Below are 26,534 nucleotides of genomic sequence, written 5' to 3'. Positions count from 1 at the left end.
TAGAGGGTGTATACAGCAGGAGGGGGCCTGCGCCTCGTCTGCTTTGAAGCCAGGCGAGACATCTGGTTCCTGTCAGCTGGAGGTGGGAGAGGTGGGAGAGGTGAGAGAGGTGAGAGAGGTGGGAGAGGTGGCCACTTCCTCCCAGGGCTCCCCGGACACAGCCTGCACAGGCCTTGTGCTGCCGGAGACCCGGCAAAGCGCTGGCTCTCAGGCTGCTCTCTGCTCAGTGGAAACCATGCTGCCCTGGCGTTCTGCTTCCTTACAAGTGGAGGAAACTGAGTCAGCTCTGACATAAGGGACGTGTCCCCAGTCACTCCACCAGTGAGTGGCAGGGCCCCTAACCCAGCAGGGGCTCCTGGCAGTGCATGGAGAAGGACTAATGGGAATAATAACTGGCACTGTCATTGGCATCACCGCCCTCTACCAACCGAGCGGTTCCGAGTGCCGGGCGGGAGACGCGTGCTATACGTTTGTGACTTCCGTTATCTTACAGAAACCCTAGGAGACAGATATCATTCTTCCCGTTTTCCAGACGGGCCACTGTGGCCCAGAGGGGCTAACTGGCTTGCCCATGGACCCACGACTAGATTTGGATTTGAACCCAAGCTCCAGGAGGCCAGAGCCCGTGGGCATCGGGGTCATTGTGAATTCGCGTGTGTGCGTGCGTGTGCATGTGTGCGTGCGTGTGTGTGCGTGTGTGTATGTGTGTGCGTGCATGCATGTGCGTGTGTGTGCGTGTGTGTGTGCGCGCACACGCGCGTGCCCAACAGGAAATGTCTCTGAAGTCATGGCTGTGGCTGAGTGCGTCAGGCCTTCTGGGCCCTCACAGCCTCTGTCCCCACAGGCCCTGAGCAGCAGCGTGTACAAGAGCACCTCGCCCTACGGCTCCCTCAACAACATCGCCGACGGCCTCAGCTCCCTCACCGAGCACTTCTCCGACCTGACCCTGACCTCTGAGACCCGGAAGCCCAGCAAGAGGCCCCCGCCCAACTACCTGTGCCACCTGTGTTTCAACAAAGGACACTACATCAAGGACTGCCCCCAGGTAAGGCAGCCTGGCCCGGTGCGGCTCTGGACCCCTGCTGCCCTGTGGGCAGCTTCTGTGGACGGGCAGCCCCGCTCTGCCCCCTTCCCGGAGCAGGGGGCCCTGGGCCCTCTCTGGTCTTTACCTTCTTGTCCCCGCTGGTATTCCTGAGGAAGCCTGGCTGGTGTGAGCAGGGCAGAGGCCCAGCGCAGACCTGTACAGTTAGGCAGCAGGCTGGGTGGGGGACCCCAAAACGAGGTTTTGGACCTTCAGTCCCTACCCGTCTTCCTGCCAGGGCGGGTCCTGTTACTGTGAGGCGTGAGGTGGGACAGGGGCCAGCAGCCTCCTCAAAGCTCTCCCCTGAGACCCCATCTCCTCGCACTCATAGGGAAGGAATGCGGGCTCTGGGCCAGGAATCCAGATGTGCGCCCCTCCCCCAGACCCACCTCTGCCTGCTCTGCACCAGGCTTCCTCCTCAGCCTGCTGCCTGCAGCAAAGAGGGGCTGCCCCACCATAGGGCTGGTGAAGGCACTGTGGGGGGAGGGAAGGGGAGTAGGAGATTGGGGGTCTCTCACCGAATGCTTTGCCGAGACTGGCTGGGGCGCTGGGGCAGCTCCCACCCACGAGGTGAGCCGGAATCCTGGGGAGAGAGTTCAACGGTTGCTTTAAATGCGGTGCGAGATTATCAGCGATTTTCCCCTATTATTTTTTCATATTTTCCAGTGTTTTTATGATGTGGTACTACTTATTTTGTGTATGTAATGGAAATGGAATCCTGTAAACTCAGAAAACCCATGCTGTCTCACCCTCCAGATGTTGGAAGCCGAGGGCATGGCTGGGTGGGGCCGGTCCCCGAAGGCCGGGAGGCTGCGATGTGCTTCTTGCTCACCACTCCCCTCACAGTGGCCGTGCCATGCTTTCTGTCCCCGCCGCTTCGAGCACAGCCAGGCATGGCCAATCAGTGTGGCCTGGGAGCGTGTAAAAGCACAGACGCGCAGGCCTCCCAGAGCTGCATTGTAGTGAGACCCCCTCCCTGTGATTCACGTCAGGGACCTTGGCCTCCCTCTACCCCGGGCAAGAGAGGCCCTCCCTGGTTGGGGGCAGCCGACCCACTGTGGCCGACCCACTGTGGCCGTTCTCCAGACCCACATCCGTGGGCCTGTCTTCCCCTCAGTATAGAGTCAGCAGGGCTCTGGCCTGAGATCTCAGCAGAAGGTGAGGCCCCACCCTCCAGGGGCTCTCTGAGTAGGACCAGGGCCAAATGAGCAACGGAGGACCCTGTTGGTCTTCAGAGTTGTGTCCATGCCCCACCCATGGACAGCACCCCTAGTACCCTCCCCAGCTGAGCCCCCTGCAGAGGGGCTCCCTGCTCTCAGTCATGCACAGCAACACCTCCAAAACTTCCCTCCACCCCTCCTTGCCTGCAGCCTGGGAGGGGGCAGAGCAGGACACAGGCGCTGTGACGAGTGGTCCTCCAGCATCACTGCGTTCAGTGCTCACAGCTACCCGGCGTGTCAAATGCTCGCGTTAGCCTCACGCTACCTCATGCTTTGTGTCAGTCAAGGACTACACAGGACCATTGACCTAGGCCAGTGGTCGGCAAACTCATTAGTCAACAGAGCCAAATATCAACAGTACAACGATTGAAATTTCTTTTGAGAGCCAAATTTTTTAAACTTAAACTATATAGGTAGGTACATTGTTATTAACTTAATTAGGGTCCCCCTAAGGCTTAGGAAGAGCCACACTCGGCTCACGAGCCGCAGTTTGCCGACCACGGATCTAGCGGATCCAGGAATTTATCCCCTCCCCCCAGGTGGTGAGAGTCAGACGCCGGGGCCAAGGAGGTGTGCTCACACTGGGCACAGCCTGGGAAGGCTTCCAGGAGAAGGAGGGCTTGAGTGGGGCTGGCAGGTTGATGGGAGAAGAGCGGCAGATCCTCCCACAACAGGACCATTATCCCAAGGCAACGGGTGGTGAGCCAGAGGTGGGGGGCTGGGACAAGGGCGTGTGCATGCGTGTGTGTGTGTGTGTGTGTGTGTGTGTGTGTGTGTGTGATCGCACTGCCCTCTCCAGACAGGGCCAGAGCTCTTCTCAATGTGGGCAGGGGGTCCCTGCCCTCAGCGCCTCTCTTGCCAGCACAGGGCTAACCTGGTTCTTCCTTTATGTGGATTGCACAGTGTGTTCACTTACCTTGTGCAGGGCTCTTAACACTCTGGCAGAATTAGGAGTAATAGCCCCATTTTACAGCTGAAGAAACAGAGCCCCAGGGAGGTGAGGTGCTGAGGAGAGGGCGGGGAATATGGGCACCCAGTCCTGGACCTCTGTGCTCTTTGCCCCCTGAGCACCCAGGCCACCAGGTGAGACACCCATGGCCTGTGGAGCCTCAGTTTCTCTCTTCTGGCCCCATCACAAACCTGCTTCTATCTGGGACTCCTATAGGCCCAACGACCTCCCTCCACCCTTCACAAGAGGTAGAGGGCAAAGACTTAAAATGTCAATTTCATCATCATAAAATGAAGCTAATGAGGACACTAACTTATAGGATTGCGAGGGTCCAGTGAAACAATGCATGGAAAGTGCTTGGCACAGTGCCTGGCACACAGTGGGCACTTAGTAAGTGTTGGCTAGCACTATTTTTCTGCTGTGGGTCACTGCGCCCCCCTGGCAAGGTACTAGGTGGTCTGGCAGGCTGGAATGTGGTTGGGTGCTCCCCACTCGTCACCTGACCACAAGCTCAGGGGCAGTGCTGGGCTGGATTCAGCTCTGTACCCCTCGCTGTCTGACCCCCAAGAGATCACACACAGCAGGTGCTGTGGGCAAACCTTCCTGAATGGAGGGATGTGTGAAGAAGGCTTTTATAAAGCCTGGAAATCTTTGCTCAAGCAAAATATTATAAATATCTCAGAATATGTAATATTTAAAAGTGGAATGCTTATTTTGGTAATAACTAATGAGATATAACTTACTTACCATATAATTTACCCATTTAAAGTGTACGATTCAGTTATAGAACACTTTCATCACCTCAAAAAGATACCTCACACTCTTTAGCTGTCACCCTCTGTTCCCCAGCCCCTAGGAAACCATTAATCTACTTTCTGGCTGTATAGATTTGCCAGTTCTTGACATTTCATATGAATAGAATCATATACTATGTGGTTTTTGTGCCTAGATTCTTTCACTTAGCATATTGTTTTCAAGTTTCATTCATCAGTTCCTGATTTGGGAAGTGTTCCATTCTCTTTTCTGAAAGATTTTGTAAGAATTAATATTATTTTTTTCTTAATTGTTTGGTGACATTCATCTATGAAAGCATCAGAGCTTGGGCTTTCTTTTGTGAGTAGGTTTTTTAAATTACTAGTTCAGTCTCTTCTCTTGTTACAGGTCTACTCAGATTTTCTATTTCTTCTGGAGTCAGTTTCTGTAGTATGTGTGTGTCTTTCTAGGACACAAACTACACATACAGTTGTTCATACTATTCTATTATAATTCTTCTTATCTCTGCAAGCTTGGTATTAATGCCCCCCTCTTTCATCTCTGATTCTGGTAATTTGAGTCTTTTCTCTTTTTTTTCCTTGGTCAAGCTAGGTAAAGTTTTGTCAATTTCATTGAACTTTTCAAAGAACCAACATAGGGTTTAGTTACTTTCCTTTATTATTTTTCTATTTTCTATTTCATTGCTTTCCAGTTTATTCTTTTAAAAATTATGGCAAAATACATATAAATAAAATTTACCATCTTAACCATTTTTAAGTGTATAGTTGAGTGGCATTAAGTACATTCACATTGTTGTGCCACCATCAATGCCTCCCAACTACAGACCTCTTTTCATCTTGCAAAACTGTCCCCATTAAACAATAACTCCCTCTCTTTCTCTCCCCTAGCCCCTGCACCATTTTACTTTCTGTCTCTGTGAACTTGACTACTCTAGGAACCTCTTATAAGTGGAATCGTACGGTATTTGTTCTTTTGTAACTGACTTATTTCACTTATAATGTCCAGAAGGTTCATTCACGATATAGCATGTGACAAGATTTCCTTCTTTCCTTTATTTTTATATCCTTACCCGAGGATAAGTTTTTATTGATTTTAGAGAGAAAGAGAGAGGGAGAGGGAGAGGGAGAGGGAGAGGGAGAGGGAGAGGGAGAGGGAGAGGGAGAGGAGAGGGAGAGGAGAGAGGGAGAGGGAGAGGGAGAGGGAGAGGAGAGAGGGAGAGGGAGAGGGAGAGAGACAGAGACAGACAGACATTTATGTGTGAGAGAGAAACATCAATGGGTTGCCTCCCGTACACAGCCTGATCAGGGATTGAACCACAACCTTTGGTGCATGGGACTACGCTCTAACCGACTGAGCCATCCGGCCAGGGCGATAATATTCCTGTGTGTGTGATTACCACATTCTGTTTATCCATTTATTCTTCAATGAACAACTGGCATGCTTCCACCTTTTGGCTATTGTGAATAATGTTGTAATGAACATGGGTGTACAAATATTCTTCTGAGTTTTTGCTTTTTTTTTTAATATATATTTTATTGATTTTTTTTTTTTTTTTTTTTTTTTTTTACAGAGAGGAAGGGAGAGGAATAGAGAGTTAGAAACATCGATGAGAGAGAACCATAGATCAGCTGCCTTCTGCACACTCCCCACTGGGGATGTGCCTGCAACCAAGGTACATGCCCTTGACCAGAATCGAACCTGGGACCCTTGAGTCCGCAGGCCGATGCTCTATCCATTGAGCCAAACCGGTTAGGGCTGAGTCCTTGCTTTTAAGTCTTCACTCTAATCGTATTTCCTTCCTTCAGCTTGTTTTGAGTTTATTTTCTCTTCTTTTTCTAGTTTCTTGAAGTGGAAGGTTGGGTTACTGACTTTACATTCTTCCTTCCTTCTCATATGTACAGCCCATCATCATTCGGTGTGCCTTCATTGTAACATCGATGAGATGCTGTCGAAAGTTCACTCCTGTTCATATCAATTAGCCCATGATGAAATCGGTTTCGTTATTCGTGTTTCACTTAAAGTCACATAATCCTACCAATGACATTGAGGTTTACAACTACACATTTTCCTCTGAGCTGTGTCCCATAGGTTTTGGAATGTCCTGTCTTCATTTTAACCTATCCCAGGGTATTTTCTGATATTGCTTTTCCTTTTTTGATGCACTGGTGATTTAGAAGTGTGTTGTTTAAAATCCACATATTTATGACTTTCCCAGTTATCTTTTCAAAATGATTTCTAATTTTATTCTAATATGGTCACAGAACATACTTTATGTTATTCCGATGCTTCTGACTTGATGTGGATTATTCCGTAGCCTAGCGTGTGGCCACCTTAGAGAACGGTTCGTGTGCACTTGAGAAGAATGCAGCCTGCGTTGTTGGGTGGGATCCTCTACAGATGTCTGCTAGGTCTGTTTGGTTTATAGTGTTGTTCACGTCTCCTGAATCCTTGAGATTCTGCCTACTTCTCTGTCATTATAGTAAGTAGGGGTACTGAAATCTCTATTATTGTTTAATTGCCTATTTTTTCCTCAATTCTGCTAGTTTTTGCTGCATGTATTTTGTTGCTCTGTTATTAGGTACATCTATGTTTATAATTGCATTTCCCTGATTCATCCTTTTTATCATTAAAAATGCCCTCTTTATCTCTAATAACATTTCCTGTTTTAAAACCTATTTTGTTTGATATTAGTGTAGCCAGCTATTTTTATGTTTGCCGTTTACATGATTGATCTTTTCCTTTATTTTTATAATTTTCAATCTGTTCAAATCTTTGACCCTAGAGTGTGTCTCCTATAGATAACCTACAGTTAGATCTTGGTTTACTTTTTATCCAATCTGACCGTCTCTGCCTTTTGTTTGGCTTTTTTAATCCATTCACATGATTGATAATGCTATTGTTAATGCTCTTTTGAGATACGCTATTATTGATATAGTTGGATTTGGCTCCATGTTACTTTCTGTTTCCCAAACTACTCATGTTTTTTCTTGTCTTCTATTCTTCCTTTACTCCTTCCTTTTGCATTAAATGATATTTTTAATGTAACATTTTAATTTCTTTAATGAGAATTTTTTACTATTTTTAAAGCTATTTCCTTAGTGGTTGTCCAGGGCTTATCTTATATATTAACTTACCAGAGTCTGCTTCAGATGTACACCGATTTAACGCCCAGGAGATATGGGCTGCCACTCTTATATAGCTCTAGTCTCTTTTCCTTCTTGGTGGTGATATTATAGTTGTACATATTACGTCTATATATGTTATAAATTCAACAATACTTGTTATAACTATTACTTTATATAATTTTATGTGTTTTAAAGGCTGAAAGAAGAAAGGAAAGCAAATATATATATGAGAGAGCAAATACACACACACATACACACACACACACATATATACATATATATATATATATATATATATATATATATATATATATGCTAGAGCTTTTGTCAGATTAGCCTTCTTATTTCCTATTTCTGGTTCTCTTCATTTGTTGTTGTAGATTCAAGTTACCACCTGGAGTCATTTTATTCTTTTAAATTTAAATTCTTTATTGTTGAAAGTATTACATAAGTCTTCTTTTCTCCCCATTGACCTCTCCCCGGCCACGCCCACCCCCCAGCACATGCCCTCACCCCCCTACTGTCTGTGTTCATTGATTATGCTCATATGCACGCATACAAGTCCTTTGGTTGATCTTTTACACCTCTCCCCACCCTCACCTGCCTTCCCTCTGAGGTTGGCCAGTCTGTTTGATGCTTCTATGTCTCTGGATCTATTTTTGTTCATCAGTTTATGTTGTTTATTATATTCCACAAATGAGTGAGATCATGTGATATTTATCTTTCTCCAACTGGCTTATTTCGCTTAGCATAATGCTCTCCAGGTCCATCCATGCTGTTGCAAATGGTAAGAGTTCTTTGTTTTTTACGGCAGTGTAGTATTCCATTGTGTAGATGTACCACAGTTTTTTAATCCACTCATCTGCTGATGGGCACTTAGGCTGTTTCCAATCTTAGCTATTGTAAATTGTGCTGCTATGAACATAGGGGTGCATATAATTTTTCTGATGGGTGTTTCTGATTTCTTGAGATATATTCCTAGAAGTGGGATCACTGGGTCAAATGGGAGTTCCATTTTTAATTTCTTGAGGAAACTCCATACTGTTTCCACGGTGGCTGCACCAGTCTGCATTCCCACCAGCAGTGCACGAGTGTTCCTTTTTCTCTGCATCCTTGCCAGCACTTGTCGTTTGTTGATTTGTTGATGATAGCCAGTCTGACAGGTGTGAGATGGCACCTCATTGTTGTTTTGATTTGCATCTCTCGGATGATTAGTAACTTTGAGCATGTTTTCATAGGTCTCTTGGCTTTCTGAATGTCCTCTTTTGAAAAGTGTTTATGTAGATCCTTTGCCCATTTTTTGATTGGACTGTTTACTTCCTTTTGTTAAGTTGTATGAGTTCCCTCTAAATTTTGGAGATTAAACCCTTATCGGGGATAACATTAGCAAATATGTTCTCCCATGCAGTGGGCTCTCTTGTTGTTTTGTTGATGGTTTCTTTTGCTGTGCAGAAGCTTTTTATTTTGATATAGTCCCATTTGTTTATTTTCTCCTTAGTTTCCATTGTCCTAGGAGATGTATTGGTAAAGATATTGCTACAAGATATGTCTGATATTTTGCTGCCTTTGGATTCTTCTAAAATTTTCATGGTTTCCCATCTTACATTTAAGTCTGCTATCCATTTTGTGTTTATTTCTTAGCCCAAGACAGGTTTGTGCTTACCTGCGTCTTTTGTGCTATTGTTGGCAAATATATTACATTTCTATAATTATAGGACAAATAGTATAATTATATACATATTGTTTTATTTTTTTGTTAATCAGCCAAGGATATTTTTTCCATTGATTTTTAGAGAGTAGAAGGGAGAGAAGGGATGAGGGGTGAGAGAGAAACATCAGTGTGAGAGAAACACATTGATTGGTTGCCTCCCCATGTGCTTTGACTGGGGTAGAGATCAAATCTGCAACCCAGGTATGTGCCCTTGACCAGGAATTGAACCCAGTGCACTGGCTGACTCTATCCACTGAACCATACTGGCCAGAGCCATATTCTTTTATACAATTGTTTTTTTTTCTTTTTAATATATTTTTATTGATTTCAGAGAGGAAGGGGAGGGAGAGAGAGATAGACATATCAATGATGAGAGATAATCACTGATCGGTTGCCTCCTGCATGCCCTACACTGGGAATTGAGCCTGCAACTGGGTATGTGCCTTGACCAGGAATTGAACTGTTGACCTCCTGGTTCATAAGTCCGTGCTCAACCATTGAGCCATGTTGGCCAGGCTACAATTGCTTTTTACATCAGCTACAGCGGTTCTCAACCTGTGGGTCACGACCATTGGGAAACAGATATAGCATATCAGATATTTACATTACAATTCATAACAGTAGCAAAATTACAGTTATGAAGTAGCAACGAAAATAATTTTATGGTTGGGGGTCACCACAACATGAGGAACTGTATTAAAGGGTCGTGGCATTAGGAAGGTTGAGAACCACTAAAGAAGAAGCAAAAGGAAATACTTATTTACACTGTCTTTTACATTACACAATCCCCTAATCAGTGCTCTTTGTTTTTTTTCCATGTGTATTTACATTGCTGCTTTCAGCCTGAAGAATTTCCTTTAGCATTTCTTGAAAGATTGCTGTGCTAGCAATGAAATCTCTGTTTTTGTTTATTTGGGAATGTCTTTATCTCACTTTCATTTTAAAGATAGCTTTGCTGGGTATAGAATTCTTGGCTGACTTGTTTTATTTTCCTTTGAGTACATTGACTGTGTTATCTTACTGCCCTTTGACCTCCATTGTTTCTTATAAGAAGTCAGTTGTTAATATTATTGGCATTCCATTGTAAATGGTGTGTTATTTTTCTCTTGATGCTTTCAAGATATCTTCCTTGTTTTAGCTTTCAGCAGTTTTACTCTGGTGTGTTCATTTGTGGCTCTCCTCACATTTCTCCTACTTGGAGCCTCTGGAGCTGCTTAGATGTGTTGATTAAAGCTTTTCATCAGATTGGAAAGTTTTCAGACATTATTTCTTTGAATATTTTTCCTGCTCTTTTCTCCTCTCCTGTGGAATGATTTTTAAATGATCTAAATGCCTTTACACTTTTAAACGGACTAATTGGGAGTGGGATGTGCAGAAGCCCGAGCCAGCCCTGCCTAGCTCCTGAAGCTGTTCCTGCAGGGCTCTGAGGAAGGCAGCAGTGAAAGTGCTGCTAAAACACTCACTGCCAGTGCCCCGGTGGCACAACCAGGAACCAGGGGATGGAAACCTGTTCTTTTCCAACCTTAAGGGTAGGATAGAGGTATCCAGAGCTCAGCTCATCAGACCAATGGGGTTTCTCATAGATCCCGGGGGTATTCTCGGGGGATTGGGTCTGTAGGAAGACTGGGAGAATCCAAAGCAGAGATGGAAGGTGATAGAGACCAGTTTCCAATTCACTGAAGGGCAGCCCCTGTGGTGGGGTGAGACTTGCGTGGGCCAGGGTTCGTCTCCAGCCAATGTCAGGACTGACTCAAGAAGTGTAGGGAGCCAAGAATGTCTACCATTCAGTTCTTGAAAAGCCTGCCTCTACTGCTGTCCACAGACAGTGTGCCAGGCCTCTAGTTCAAGGGTAATAATAACATTAACAATAATAATAATAGTTTCTAAGCATTAAGTTTAATGCGTAATATGCATTAGCTCATTTAATTATTTAAAAACTCTATCTATTGATTACCAGATGATAAAACTGAGGCCCAGAGAGGTTAAGTGACTTGCCTAAAGTCACACAGCTAATGTGGAATTGGAACTTGGGGTCTTCCCAATTCCAGAGCCCATGCTTTTCAAAATAGGTTCTACTATCTACCTTTGCATCCAAACTTGGCTCTTCATTATCATTCTCAGAAAGTCAGGGTTTAAAAAAAAGGTGGATTACTGGAAATAAAGAGGGACAAGGACAACATGGACAGAGGTCATACTAGGCCTGGTCTGGCCATATCGATGTGTTCAGTCGATTCCACCACTGGTCCAGCTTCAGGGTGTCTACTGCCCCAGGGCAGTCAAGGGGGCCAGGGCTGGTTTGGGGCTGCCCACTGTAGAGGCTACAGAGATCCCAGGTGGCTGTAGGAGAGCCCTGGTTGCTATCTGTTGGGCCTGTCTGCCTGGGCATCTCATGCTGGCCTCTGACACCCATGTGGCAAGACCGTGAAGGCCCTAGCGACAGTACGTGCTCAGCCCGCTGCACTTGCCTGCATACGTATGTGGGTTTGTGGTGAGGACTTGGCACGGTTCCACATCTGTGCCCAGGACAGTCTATTTAGGACAGAGCCAGGCCCAGGACTCACTACACCCCCCAGCCCTGCCTGAGCACCTACTGTGTGCCAGGCCTAGGCTAGGTAAGGCCCTACCCCTGTCCTCAGTGGGACAGACAGAGACACTGTTGGCCTTTCAGGGTGATCAGGGCTACATCTGAGGTTTGCAGTGAGAAACTAGTTCTGCCTGAGCTTCTGGGAGACCTCCGAGGGGAGGAGTCTGGGCTTGGGGGGCGGCGGGAGGACGCCTTCCAAGCCATGATGTGTATAACAGGAGAATTGCAGGCCTTGGTGACAGCTGGCCCTCTGGATGCCTGAGGGGAGGAGCAGGAGGTGTGGCCACTGCTGTGGTGAAGGCCTGTGTGCCGGGCTGCACACACTTGGACTTTATCTGGAGGTAAGGGAAAGCCACCCAAGGGTTTGAAGTGACATCCCAGACTGGCAGGTTGAAATATCACAAAGGAAGGAAGGAAGCGAGGAAGTGAGGGAGGAAGGGAGGGAGGGAGGGAGGGAGGGAGGGAGGGAGGGAGGGAGGGAGATCACACTGGTGGCAGGTTAGAGGCTGGGTTGGAGGAGGCAATTCTCCAGACAAAACCAGTCCAGGAACATTGATAGAGGATAAAGCCAGATACAGGGCAGGACTGAGCAAAAATTGGAGGTGAGGGACAAATTCTGGACACGATGAGACTGTAGCATCTGTGGGGCAGGTGACCATGAGGGGGAGGGGCAGAGGGCTAAGGGGTCAGGAGGGCTGCCAGCTTTCTGAGGTGACCACCTGGGCAAGTGGGTGCTACTAACTGGGATTCACATATACCCGCCTGAAAAGATAGGCTCTCCTTCCTCTCTTCCAGTGGTTCTCAACCTTCCTAATGCCGCGACCCTTTCATACAGTTCCTCATGTTGTGGTGACCCCCAACCATAAAATTATTTTTGTTGCTACTTCATCACTGTCATGTTGCTACTGTTATGAATCGTAATGTAAATATCCTGATATGCAGGATGTGTTTTCATTGTTACAAATTGAACATAATTAAAGCATAGTGATTAATCACAAAAACAATATGTCATTATATATGTGTTTTCTGATGGTCTTAGGCGACCCCTGTGAAAGGGTCGTTCGACCCCCAAAGGGGTCGCGACCCACAGGTTGAGAACCGCTGCTCTATTCATTCAGAAGTATTTACTGAACACCTGTTATGGGCCAACATGTGAGGGTGCCACAAGGAACGGCCCAGGACAGGTCCCGTCTCGTGGCGCTCACCCTCTGGTCGGTGAAGTTAGACAAGCAGAGGTTAAGAAGATGAGGAGAGAGCAGGTAGGAGCCTCGCTCTGCAGGGCACCAGGCTCTGGCGGACAGACAGCAGGCAGGCTATGTTACGGGCCCACAGAAATGCTTTAGCGTTTCCTTATTTTAAAGCCGGAAGAAAAGAATAAATAAACCAATCATGGATCCAGCCTGGATAGTGCTTGTCTTTATACCAATGCAGTAATGAAATATCATTTTTAACAACTTTTTACGGAGGAACTGGCCCACAGGAGTCACACTGTGGCCCTGAAGAATCTCCGTGGCTGCTTTAGATGGGGGGCCACCGTGGGCCTCTCTGGGGATAGGGTGTGGAAACTCCAGCTCTCACCTGCCATCTGAAGGTCAGACAGGGTCAGGGTCCATATGCCCACATAAGCACCCTGAGCTTAGGGAGGGGACAGCTTGTTGAGGTCAAAGGAAATGGCTTCAATTTTATAACCCAATGACCAGAGTTCAGGTTCCAACTCTGGTATTTACCTGCTGTGCAACCTCGACCAAGCCATTTAACCTCTCTGGGCCACCTTTCCTCACCTCCAAAATGTATGTGCGATTTGGGGTCAGTGCAGGGCTTCCTGCCTAATGGCACGTCTTTAGGAATGGAGACTGGGGTGCAGATGGGGGCAGTACCTCCAGGTCCTGGCATCCGTTCTCTAATCCCTCTGTCCACCCTTCATGGTGGTCAGGCCCAGCCACACCCGGCCTGGCAACCGTCCACTGAGCTGAAAACAGAAATTCTCTAAGCTCAGCCTCCACCACTCGCAAGGCATCCTTAGGGGGCCGGTTACTGCTTTGCGGGGTGGCTGAGGGTGTTGTCACCTGTGCTCCCACATCAGCTGAGGATGGGCGCTGTGAGGGGCCTGGGGAGGGCTGGGCTCAGGGAGCTGCGGTCCTGAGTCAGCATGCCCAGCGCTGCTAATGGGATCCAGATGTCAGACAGAAAACAATCGTCACCCCCACCCATCTGGCGGCTCGGGTTTCTTGGAGATCGCAGAAGAAGAAAAATAGAATGGGGAAAGAACCGAATCCTAGAACAGCTGAAACCTTAGAGGAGGGATGTAAATCGTTTCAGGGTCCTGCTGGGGGGAGGGACGGGAGGCAAGGGGGAGGCAGAGACTGGTCCAGACTCCGTTGCCTGACCCGTCTCTGTAGCGCTCTGGACCCAGGTCAGGGTAGCCTGGTCCCTGTGGTGTCTCCAGGAGGCCGGGAGGGCCTAGGTCAGTGATGGCGAACCTTTTGAGCTCGGCGTGCCAGCATTTTGAAAAACCCTAACTTAACTCTGGTGCCGTGTCACATAGAGAAATTTTTTGATCTTTGCAACCATAGTAAAGCAAAGACTTATATTTTTGATATTTATTTTATATATTTAAATGCCATTTAACAAATAAAAATCAACCAAAAAAATGAGTTCGCGTGTCATAGGTTCGCCATCACTGGCCTAGGCCATCCGCCTGTGTCTGACCCCTGCCTGGGTTTCCAATTTTGCACTCAGGTGCTGACCTCACTGCAGGCCTGGGTCTCATCGTCCTGGGGAGGTGACAGGCCAAGGGGAATGAGGGTGTTGGGATTTCCCCTGCAGAACCGGGGGCCAGGGCGCTGATTGGTTCAGACCCATCCATGTGCCGCTGGGGAAACAGGTTTCCTACAGCACAGGGCCAGGACTGCATGTTATGAAAGATCAATAGAGCGAGGACAGGAAGGATGTGGGGAAGGAAGGAAGGAATACTGGGGAGAAGGAGGGAGGGAGAGAGGACACAGCATCATGGTAGCTTCCATTGAGGAAGAGCTGGGTCTGGGCCTGTGTGCATCGCAGGCATCTTTGCAGCGGCCCCTCAGGAGCCTGGGGCTGGCTTGCTGGCCAAGGGTCCCCGGCTGCGGCTGACGCTCCAGCGCTTGGCACAGAACCTGGAATGTCGCGAGTGCCCAGGGAATGCTAGCCTGGCTGGGTGTTGCTGGGGATGGTGTACTGACTGCTGGCGTTGGCCTTTCGCGGCCCTCTCGTTGCGATGTGGGGAGGTGCGCACCGCCTGGAGCCAGCCCCCCACTCTGCCTCGAACTAACGGGGGCCTTTGGGAAAAGTCAATGTCTTTAGGTCTCAGTTTTCTCCTCCGTAAGATGAAGATCATGATACCTTTAAAAGATACCTCATTAAAATGATCATCTGAGGACATGCTTATTGATATTAGAGAGAGAGGAAGCGGGGGGGGGGGGGGGAGGGAGGGAGAGAGAGACATCGATGTGGGAAACATCAATCGGTTGTCTCCTGCTTGTGCTCTGATGGGGGATGGAACCTGCAACCTGGTTATGTCCTGACTGGGACTCGAACCCACAACCATTTTTAGTGCACAGGATGATGCTCCAACCAACTGAGCTGCACCAGACAGTGCAGAGTTATTTCACATAAAGTGCTTCGCAGAGAGCCGGGCACCCCATAGGTACCGAGTGTTCTGTTGGGACTGTGTGAATGACTGTCATTATTATTACGCCTCAGATGGTTCGCGACGTTCCAGAGGTGCTTCAGGGCTGTGGAGGGGAATCAGAGGGGGCCCTGGTCCTCCATCGCACCCTCATCCCACAGAGGGGGCTGCCTTGGGGATGGGCTGCAGGGAGACCATGCAACAAGGCCCTGCTTTCTCAGGAGCCTTGGGGTGGGGGCAGGGCAGGCTCTGGCGACTTTGGTTCACCCAGGTTGGCTTGAAGGGCGAGGAGGGAGGGACTGGGTCCTGGAGGCTCTGCTTGGCACAGGGTGGGTGCTCCAGGAGGAGGGGTGGTGGGGCATGGCTGGAAGGTGCCCAGTGCCACCTGTGGCGTGTCAGCTCCGCTCCGGCCAGGCAGGGGGATGACCCTGCCAAGTGCTCTCCCTGGCACAGATGAGTGAGAGCAGCTGCAGGGGGGATGGCGAGGCGGGGCACAGGGTGTGGGGCTCACAGGCAGTCACTTGTACGTCCTTCCTGCTGCTCCAGACCAGCAGGGAAGAGTCCCACAGGGCCACTTTCACATCCTTAGCTGCCAGTTCTCCTTTTTTTTTTCCCCTTAAAAAAAAAATGTTTTTATTGATTTTCAGGGAGAGGAAAGGGGAGGGAAAGAGAAATGGAAACATCAATGATGAGAGGGAATCATAGATCGGCTGCCGCCTGCACACCCCCTACTGGGGATTGAGCCCCGAAACCTGGGCATGTGCCCTGACCGGGAATCAAAGTGTGACCTCATGGTTCATGGGTCAACGCTAAACCACTGAGCCATGCTGGCCAGGCAGCTCTCCTTTTAAATGGACCACAGATGGTGACTCGGAGAGCCCGTGTTCCCATACTTATCGGAGCCCCCAGGATATTGCCATATCGATTGGCCTCACCTTCTCATTCCTCTGCCCCTGAGCCCCAAGGGACAGGGATGTTGGCAGAGCCTGGGAACTAGGAACCATCCTGGTCCTTGAATCACCTGCAAGGCTTAGTGGATGGAGACCTGGAGGGGAGCAGTTGCATCCTTGGGCTGACTATCTGCCTGGTGTCACCTTCTCCTGGCAGCCTTCTCTGATTTCACCTGTCCTCAAGCTCAAAAGGATTGCTCTCCTTCCTCTGAACACCAGAAGGACCCCCTTCACTCACTCACTCACTCACTCACTCACCCACTCATTAACCCCTGCCATGGCCTGCTGTAGGCCACACTCTTGACCCGAGCCTCTCACATGGCTTGCTTTCCTCTTGAGTAGTTCGGGGCAATGGAAGGTTCTGACTGGGTCGTTTTCTGCTCTCCTCAACCTCAGCGCGCAGGCAGCCGAGTCTCCTGAGGTGGCCTCAGACCTCACTGTGCCCTGTCCCACTGTGTCCCCACTGTGCGCTCACAGTTTCACCTCGGCATCTGTGAAAGGGGCTTACCACCGTGTGGGTGTTCCTGGGAAATGTGTGGGCAAAGCAGCGGACTCAGAGCTTGGTGGCCAACAGCACTCAGTGGCAGCTCTCTTGCTGGTATACCTGGCAGGTTGCTGGGCCGCCAGCCCGTCTGCCCTCGTTTGTAAAGTAAGGATCAGGAGCTTGGCTTTGCGGGGTTGTGTGAGGGAGGTAAGCATCAGCCTGGATGCCAGGGCATTGAGCCTCCTTGCCCTGCCCCTCCCGGCCAGGCAGCTCACCCCACACAGGTGCGCACCGCACCTGCCTGCACACACGCACACGCACACGCACACCTGGGGCTCCCTGGCCTCTGTGCCAATGCTCATGCCGTTGTGCAGCCTGCATGCCCTTCCCTAACCTTCTCCCTCCTTACCGCCTCCTTCAGAGCCCAGCTTGAACCCCCCACCCTCATCATCGGGACACCTTCCCCAGCGACGCCAGGCCCACGGGCTCTCCTCTCTGAACCCCACTGTTCATGGCCAGCACCTCCACCCAGGGCCTGGTTCTCAGGCCTCTCACCTCTCCTGCCTCCCCATCTGGTCCCTGGAGGACAGGGGCTGCCCCCTCGTTGTGTGAGCTCCACTCTGCCCGGCCGTGGTGCTGCAGTGTGGCCTCAGCCTGGACGCCAGGAAGGGGTCCAGCTGTTTGCCATTTGAGCTCTGCTGAGCCTCCACACGCCCGGGACTTTGCCGCGCTGTGCCCTCGCCAGTATTCAGGCACATTGCCACGCCCGTCCCAAACACTCCCCTCCCGTGGGGTGTCCTCATGCTCCCGCACTGTCTTGCTGAGCCCGGCCTCGCCTGGAGCTGACCCTGGCACAGCCGTGTCTCCTGCTTTCCGAGGGCCCATCCCAGGCAGGGTCTGTGTCCGCTTGGCAGGCAGGGGGCACCTGGGCTCCGGGGTCAGAGGACCCCAGCTCTTGTCCAAGGCCTGCTCCTCAGTAGCTGCTCAGCCTGGGCCAAGTCGACCCTGCCCTTGAGGCCCACACCCCCTGGTGTGTGAAGTGGGGTCACCGATGAGGCCCCTCCGTCAGGGCCCCCGTGAGACCCAGAGGTAGTGGGACAAGCAAACGTGCTTCGAAAACAGCACAGTTGCACTGTGTGCCCCTCTGCCCGGTGAGCTGCCAAGCTCAGGCCCTGCATTCAGCAGGTGCTCAGTGTTTTCTGACATGACTGGAGGGGAGCAAGTGAGGGTTTAGGGGCCTCTGGGGTGGGTGTGAGCCAGGGGGCTGCCAAGGCCCTGCCCTGCCTGCCAGGGGGTCATAGGCACACCTATGATGGCAAATCACTCACAGCATCTGGTGCCCCCTCCCCGGATGGGGATGGAGCCTGCCCTGAGTCCCTTCTGCACCCTGTGGCTTGGTCTGGGGCTGGAGGTGGCCCAGCCTCTGGGTTTGAGGGCTTGGCACCACTGACCTTAAAGAGCCAGGCTTCCTTTTCCTCAGCCCCTGCCCCCATCCCAAGGTTGAGGCTGCAGGGAAATCAGGCTGCAGGTACAGCGAAGGGCTCCTGTAGGGTAGGGTGGGGTGGGGTGAGGTGGGGTGGGGAGGCTGGAGAAATGAGACCTCCCTCACGCGCACCTCACGGTTTCATTGGATTCTCAGTCTAGCCTGTTCTCTCTCTGTCGCTCCCTCCTCCCTTCCTTTCTTTTTACTTTTATTTTGTAACGAAGTAGCACAGAGAGGGTAAGTAACTTGCCTATTGTCTCACAGCTGGTTAATATCAGGCCAAGTCTGTCTGACCCCACCCAGGGCCCAGCTTAGTACTTGGTTTTCTCTTTTGACTATGATCTGGGGGCGGGGTGGGTGGGGCCAGGAAGTCCACACAGCCACCAGCACAGTGCCTGGCACATGTTGAGTGCCCAGCGAACGTGAGCCAGGGCTGCTGCTTCGATACTGTAGCCCCGTGTCTGCCAGGGCACCTGCCGCAGAGCCGGGCCGTCGTATGGAGAAGGTACTAACGATGCAGTAGCTCTTGCTTCAGGGAGCCTTGGCCGTGCCCCAGGCGCTGCTCTGAGCACTGTACGCATATTGACTCAGCTACTCCTCTTTTATCCCCATTGCACAGAGGAGGAAGCTGAGGCAGAGAGGGTAAGTGACTTGCCGAGGGTCACACAGCTCAGATATCATTCCAGGCAGTCTTGCTTCAGAGGCCATGCTGTCATAAATATGTAAATAAGGAAGGGAAAATGAACAAGACTCAATTGAGATATGGGGAAGGAAAGGAGGGCAGGGAGCTGACGTGGGCTGAGTACCCTCCATGTGCTGGGGGCCAGAGACGTTCTCAGAGACATCCAGGAATTCCCCCAGGGTCACATAGGAGCCAAGGGCACAGCTGGGATTTAGGCCCAGTGAACCCAGCCGATTCCTAACTCTCCATTCACCCACTCAGCTCACTGGGAGCCAGAGTAGCAGCCAGCACAGTTCAGGGAAGGTTCCCTGGAGACCCTGGGAGGCCTCTGGGCAGAGGAGCTGGCTGCTACCTCCAGGCCTGCAGAGTGGGGCAGCAGGACAGGGAGTCGCTGGCTGAGGTAAGGCATTGCAGGCCTATGATTCTAACCCAGCCGTGGGCAAACTATGGCCCGCGGGCCGGATCCGGCCCGTTTGAAATGAATAAAACTAGGAAAAAAAAAAAAGACCGTACCCTTTTATGTAATGATGTTTACTTTGAATTTATATTAGTTCACACAAACACTCCATCCATGCTTTTGTTCCGGCCCTCCGGTCCATTTTAAGAACCCATTGTGGCCCTCGAGCCAAAAAGTTTGCCCACCCCTGTAACCCATCACGGAGGAGGAGTCTGGAGGAGGGAGCATAGCCAGGTGGGTGACCCTGAACAAGCCCTTTGCCTTTGCTACACCTGTTTCCCCTTCTGTGCAATGGGCCCAGCAGCATGCAGTCTGTCTGCCCCTCGGCATGGCCATGTGGATCTCATGACCTGACAGAGCTGGAAATGACCTGCACGCCAAGCTGAACAAGAGTAGGGCTCCTGGGAAGAATAGATGGTTATTTGTGAACATCTAGGCTTGCCTCGCACAGTGTGGTCCGAGGGCCAGCAGCTGCTTCAGCAGGCGCTTATCAGAATGCAGAACTGAGGGCCCCGCCCCAGAGCTGCTGAGCCAGAATCAGCACTTTCACAAGCGCCCAGGACACGTGGCCACGGTAAAATCTGGGAAGCACTGGTCTAAGGACTGTCTGGGCTCTGCTTCTCCATCCCAAGGCTTCTCCATCCCTCTCTCCACAGCCCACGGGTTCTTGGCTGGAGGAAACGCACCGGCCAGCAGGACCCCTGCCCTCCTAGCTGCTCAGGAGCTGTGAGCACATCGATTAAAACTGGGGTCCGGCTTGGCTCTGACAGCCTCTCACTCTGGCAGCCCCTGAGGGCCCACCCCCATTTGTGGGGAGTCAGCAGGCCAGCCAGACCTGCACCAGGGCAGGGAGAGGGCCGCTCAGCCAGGGGCAGAAGGCGGGATTTCCTCAGAGCAAGGAAAGGGCATGTGTGCCCAGATAGTCTCCATCTTTAGCAGGAGGCAAAGGGCGGAAACTATAGCCGGGTGGTTTCAAGTTGGATGTAAGAAGGAACCTCCTGATTGGTCGGGAATAAGCCAGAGGATGCCGAGGCCCCCGTGGCCTTGAGTGTGTGGCCATGTGGTGTGAGGTCGGGAGACAGAACTGAAGGGATCCCCAGGGGCTCTCTGTCCAGCCTCTGCCTTGAGCAGTTTGGACCCAGAGAGGCTGAGTGACTTGTCTAAGGCCACACAGAAGCTAGTGACAGCCGGCTTATGGCCCAGGCCTCCCTCGAGGCCCTGCAGCCCCGGCTTTGGAACAACCTGAAGCGCTTTGAGCGTGTGGGTGGGAGGAGGGAGGGGCTGGTTTGGGGAGCCGAGCGGCCTGCAGGACTCTCACCGTCCCAGCCCACTTGGTGCCCAAGACACAGGAGCAGCCCTGGAGTGAGGGTGGGTGGGGGGGCTCGGAGGCAGGTGCCACGAGTTGGGGGCAGGACCCCTGGGGCCAGAGGGGGCCAGGCAGAGGAAACGGGTAGAGAGAGAGGTCTGAGGAGTCTGACCTTGGTCTAGAGCAGTGGTTCTCAACCTTCTTAATGCTGCGACCCTTTAATACAGTCCCTCATGTTGTGGTGACCCCCAACCATAAAATTATTTTTGTTGCTACTTCATAACTGTAATTTTGCTCCTGTTATGAATCGTAATGTAAATATCTGATATGCAGGATGTATTTTCATTGTTACAAATTGAACATAATTAAAGCATAGTGATTAATCACAAAAACAATATGTAATTATATATGTGTTTCCCGATGGTATTAGGCGACCCCTGTGAAAGGGTCGTTCAACCCGCAAAGGGGTCGCGACCCACAGGTTGAGAACCGCTGGTCTAGAGTCTGTGTGTCCTTGGGCTGGTTACATGCATTCTCTGTTTCCCCATTTTTAATAGGGAAGAGAGGTTACCAGATCAGTGATTCTTACCTGGGGCTTCACATTAGAATCACCTAGGGCAGTGGTCAGCAAATTCATTAGTCAACAGAGCCAAATATCAACAGTACAACGATTGAAATTTCTTTTGAGAGCCAAATTTTTTAAACTTAAACTATATAGGTAGGTACATTGTTATTAACTTAATTAGGGTACTCCTAAGGCTTAGGAAGAGCCACACTCAAGGAGCCAAAGAACCACATGTGGCTCATGAGCCGCAGTTTGCCGACCACGGACCTAGGGAGCTTTTTTGAGCTTGGTGCTAGGAATTCTGATTCAGTAGATCTAATGTGGGCCTGGCTACGGGCATTTGCTTAGCTCTGCTGGTGATTCAGACACACCTTTGCCCAGGTCTGAAGTGCTGTGGTGCTCAGGCAGGTGTGTGTGTGGCTGGCGGGGGTGGGGGTTGGGGGGGTGGGGGGGTGGGTATGGGGACTGCAGGCCCTTCTGAGGCCCCAGGGATGCTAGACTGCCGGTTCCGTGAGATTCCCAAATCCATGTTCCAAGGGGTCCCAATTGTGACACTATCTGATGTTCACTCCCAGGTGTCTTCGACCGTGTGATGACAAAGTTGTATTATTCTGAAAAACTGGGCTCCCCACACTGGGCAATTCTGATGTTGGTGGTTCTGCATATTTCAAGTCTGAGGTTCCGTGTCGAAGCCGTGTGATTCGGAACCTCCTGAAACAGCTGCTGCAGTTCTTTGAGAAGAAGCTTCTCCGGGTCTGTTGTTATTATGGATTTTAGAGATTCTAAGACTCTAAGCTACTATGGTCTAATGTTTTAAAAAATTCCAAATGCGGCTGCTCTGTGATCTGCCGCTCCATCCGGGCAGCTGGCCGCCACGGCCTGGAGCCTGGCCTTTGCCTCCCCGAGACAAGGTGGCGATTGTGTGAGCCTGGACGTGTGCCCCTCCCCTGCTTGGCCTGGACAGCCTCTTGGGGGACAGAGCGGGGAAGGGGAGAGCGGAGACCCCGCAGGGCGCTCTCTGCTCAGGCTCTGGCTCTGTCGCTGTGGACAGAGGAGTGGGAGGTGGAGCGGAAGGTGGAGCAAGTGTGGGCCCTGTTTGCCCGGCCGCAGGAGGGCTGCGGCTTCGCGGAGCAGCATCTCTTATTCTTTCCGTTCATTGGCCCGTCTCACAGCAGAGCCGTTGGTTCCCCCAGTGTCAGTTTTGGCTCAGACATGAGTCTGTTGCAGCCAAAGCAGCTCCCTAAACACACACACCCCCGATTCCAGATGGGAAGAGTGAGGCCCAGGGGAGGCAGTGACTTGCCTGAGAGAGCCTGCTCGAACCCAGGACTCCCAGCTAAGTGTCCAGCTACCTCAGGGTGTCTCCGTCCATCCTTCCCAGGCCTCGCTGACCTTCTGCAAGACCTCGTTGATTCTTGGGTCTCTCGGAGGTGACAGGGACCAGCCCTGTGGCTCAGGATGACCGGAGCCGGTGGATCTCCCCAGGCCTGGCTCTCCCTGCCCCGTGCGACCTCCCCTGGCCATTTCCTGCACCCCTGCACATCAGGCTCGGAGGCCAGGAGGCAGAGGGGGGCTGGGGCAGACAGGCGTGGGTTGAGCCCCCCACGTACTCACCTTGAAAAAGTCCCTCTCCTCGCTGGGCCTTCCCATGCTGGGACCGGCGGGTCGTGACCGTGACTGTGAGGGTTAAGTGAGCTCCTCTACAGCAAACCTGACCAGCTGGGAGGGGCAGAGGCGGCCTCTTCCACCCCAGCGCCTTGCACTCAGCCCAGCTCTGACAAGGAGACTGAGTGGACTTATTTATATTTGCTGAGGGTGACATTTTGTATTTCAGACTTGCGTTTTCAGAGGGTTAGCACGATAGGGAAGAAAGTGTAAAGGCCTTGGACATCTGAGATTTCAGGTTAAGTATCCATCTAGTGACAGTGAGGGTTGAGGTGTGTTTATATTAGTGACACCCATGTGCGGAGCACTTTGCATTCATAAGCTCATTACATCTTCTCAGTTCCCCGCCCAGTAGATAATGTTATCCCCACTTGGGGTGGGGAACCACCCCACACTCTTGCTGCTAGTAATGGCAGAGTCAGGATTCGAACCCAGGTCCCAGAGGTGCGTAGCCACAGCTCTCTTTCCCTTTGCTCTCGGCTGGCGGAGAAGATGCAGGTCACGAGATGGACAGCAGGCACCTACCTCCTCATGCAGCAAGGGACTAGAAAGACATTCTCCAGAAGAGACAAGTATGATTGCATTTTTCCTTCTTTCAGCATGAGTCTCCTAATTTTTCACACAGTGATTATTTTTTAATCCTCACGGGGGGGGGGGGGGGCGCGCGGAGAGGATGGTGACAGGTGAAAGAGAGAGAAACATCAATGTGAACATCGATCGGTTGCCTATCAAACATGCCCCAATGAGGGATTGAACCCGGAACCTAGATGTGTGCCCTGTCCAGGAGCTCAGCCTGCAGCCTTTCGTGTACAGGACGACCCTCAGTGGGGCTCATGCATTTATCTTGAATCATTTCCATAAATCCAGAACTGCCTGTGGCTGACCAGCCCTGACCTACCCCCAACCTACTGAGGCTGTGGAGGTGGGTGTGTTGTGGGGGGCTCTGCCCAGCCATGTGCACACCCCTCCCCGATGTGGTGGTGCCCGCACTCAGAGAGGCCTGTGCCGCTGCACACTGCCGCCAAGCCCGGGGAGCCCCGAGGGGGACAGGAAGCTCAGCCAACCCACCTCCTTTAGGTCCCGGGACAGGCGTAGGGAGCCGCTGCTGCCTCCTCAACCTCTTCTTTCCCTGTCGTTTGACTTAAAATAGAGCTGGCAGGTCATCTCAAAGTGTGTGCCCATGAACACCAGCTGTGCGCGTCGTTCCTGTGGGCCTTGCCAGCCGGTGCCTGTCTGCGGCCATGTGCCCGCCCAGGCCCAGCTCAGGGCGCAGGCTCAATGCCCCTTTGTGGGCAGAGTGAGGAAGCTTTGCTCCGGGGCTTCCACAAGCCCAGGTCGCCCGGGTGGTTCCTTCCACTCCTGCTGTTCTGGCCTCGGGGCTGCTGGGAGCAAGGCAAGGATGTGAGAGATGGTCAGGGACCAGTAAGGGGCACCCACAGATGGGTTCCAGGGACTGGGGGTGGGGGGCTTCCAGGGGCCTGCCTAGGGCCCCTATACCGAGTACTGCCCTGGTGTCACCCCTGGGAGGAAGATGTGCCCCTGATGATAGGTGTCAGGTTGACCAGCCCTCTCCTGTGTCCTGGCAGCCCTCTGGCAGCATGGCCGGGGTCCCTGGCTGAGCAAGTGGCTCCAGAAGGGATGGGAAGAGTTGTCTGGAAGTGGGCCACCCTTCCTTCCTCTCTGCCTCTGCTTCAGACTGTCGTCTAGCACTGGACTTGGATCCGGGCGGTCCGAGCTCTGTCCTGCCCTGCACAGGCTGTGATGCTGGCGTCCCCTCCCCTAGAGCCCTGGTAATCAGCCACCTGCTGTGTGAACCTCGGGCTGAAGGATGGGGGTAGGGGGGGCATGTAGATCAATGTGTGTTCCTTTGTCTGCTCACTCAGCATGTATTTATTGAGCACCTACTATGTGCCAGGTACTGTTCTAGGACCATGAAAGAGAAGGGGAGAATTCAGGTCACCTGCTGTGGGGTGACAGAGAGCAAAGACATACGAACAGATGCTGTGGTGTTAGGTCATGCTCAGACAGGGTTGCCGGGCAGGCCTCTTTGAGGAGGTGCAATGTGAATAGAGGCTTGAAGCAGGGAACAGATCATGTGGAGATCCGGGGAAATGCATTCCTGGCACAGGGAACAGCAAGAGCAAAGGCCCTCGGGGAGGCAAGGGCGGGCTTGGCCTGGGAGGAAGAGCCAGAGGGCCAGCTAGCCTCCTGACAGCACCAGCTCAGAGGAGACGGGTTAGAGGAGAGGGGCTGAGCCCAGGGGTGAGCCCGGCCTCAGCTCTGCTGTCCCTCTCCCGCCGCATCCCCCAGCTGGGCAGCCCTCCTCTGGGGACACAGATGGGTGCTTGTCTTAAGAGCCCCCCTGCCCTCCCCCTGCCTCTCCGAACACTCAAACACTCGCAGTGGGGACAGGAAGTGTCGGCCCTCGCTTCCCAGCTGCCTGGGTGGGACGCCACCGAGCTGGACTGGCTTGCCCGAGGAGGGACAGAGGCCCCATTGAGCCCGCTCTCTGGGCCAGCAGGGACAATAGCCACACTGAGGACCAGGGACATGGGCTGGCATGCTTGCCCAGGAAGTCACCAGGCTGCTGCCTGCCCCCTCCCCAGGCCACCCCAGCTCTTCCCGACTTTCTCCTCTGGCCACTCATTTTAGGTGATAGTCACGTCTAAAACGGTCACTTTGTCCTTCACCTCCTCCCCAGGGGCTCCGTGCTCTGTGCCAGACCCATCTGGGCCCGGGGATCAGAGAGGAGTCCTACATGGTCTAAAGTGCTTCTGCAGCCAGATCACGTGTTGGCGCAGAGCTGCCACGTGACACAGGCAGGGCAAGACTAGCATCTGTGACAAGAGGGGAGAAACCATGGCCTCTTCCTCACGACAGGTCAGGGTTCACTCCAGGCTCGAACTCTGCGTCTCCAGCCTGCGTGCTGTCTACCTGGGGAGCATGTGCACCAGGTGGCTCTTCAGGAATCACCTCGGCAGGAATGCTAACACAGGTCATGTTACTCCCGCCCATGGGCATGGTGAAGTGGACATCACCAAAATCACACCATTCTGGCCTATTGAGCTAGGATACAGCTGCAGAATCCTTCTCAACACAGTGTTCTGATAGCAAGTAGTTGGCAGGGGCACCCAGGAAGAAGTATTTGCCTTTCCTGGTTTGACACCCCCCCCCGCCCCTGCAGTTGACACCTGGGGAATCTGAGATCCAGGCAGGGAGAGGACTCGTCCCAGGCCGCAGTGTTGGGGCTGGGGCGGGGGGCAGTTAAAGACGCACACCTCGAAGCAGTTTAAGCTGTGCAACGTCAGAGGCTGGGACAGAACCTGCAGTGTGGCCGCCCTCTCTCTGAAGAACGGATTCCCATTGTGTCTGTTCCGCCATAGCCTCATCACAACTCTATTTGCATGAAATACTTGTTTCTTTCTTTCCTCCCAACTGTAAGTTCTTGTTAATGACCCTGCTCCACCTGCTCCAGGGCCTTGTGGATAGTGGGCACTCGATTCATGGGTGCTGAGGGCACGAGCGGAGGACCGGATGGCGGGCAGGGCAAGTGCACACGGTGACTATTCCTCAGTCCCTCTCCTGCTCCACAGGGGACAGTCGCATCATAGGCCCCGGCACCAAGGTGGCCAGATCCACGCTGGCACGTGGTGAGCAGCCAGCCAGGCGGGTGGTACCTGAGCTTCCTTTGGGGAAACCAAGGCCCAGGGAGGCACAATAATCAGCTCGGAGTCCTGCAGGCTGAGCAGGAAGCTGAGCCGGCTGGGACCTCCTGACTGCTGGCCAGGCTCCTGGGCATCCAGCCTGGCCAGCAGCCCCCACTGCAGCGCAGGG

General features: G+C 52.0%; 1 protein-coding gene across 2 annotated transcripts in view; it reads left to right on the top strand.

Moving 5' to 3' along the window:
• ZCCHC24 (zinc finger CCHC-type containing 24) overlaps positions 1–26,534 on the top strand; it is a 59,935-nt gene that overhangs the window by 10,864 nt on the left and 22,537 nt on the right. For both annotated transcript variants that reach the window (XM_036337254.1, XM_036337255.1), the window contains exon 2: positions 845–1,045. In XM_036337254.1, coding sequence (XP_036193147.1) covers positions 845–1,045 — 201 coding nt within the window. The remainder of the gene's footprint in view (positions 1–844; positions 1,046–26,534) is intronic.

This window comes from Myotis myotis, unplaced genomic scaffold (genome assembly GCF_014108235.1).
Source record: "Myotis myotis isolate mMyoMyo1 unplaced genomic scaffold, mMyoMyo1.p scaffold_m19_p_15, whole genome shotgun sequence".
NCBI lineage: Eukaryota > Metazoa > Chordata > Mammalia > Chiroptera > Vespertilionidae > Myotis > Myotis myotis.
The sequence above is the reverse complement of the archived record's forward strand: the minus strand, read 5'-3'. Positions and strand labels throughout refer to the sequence as shown.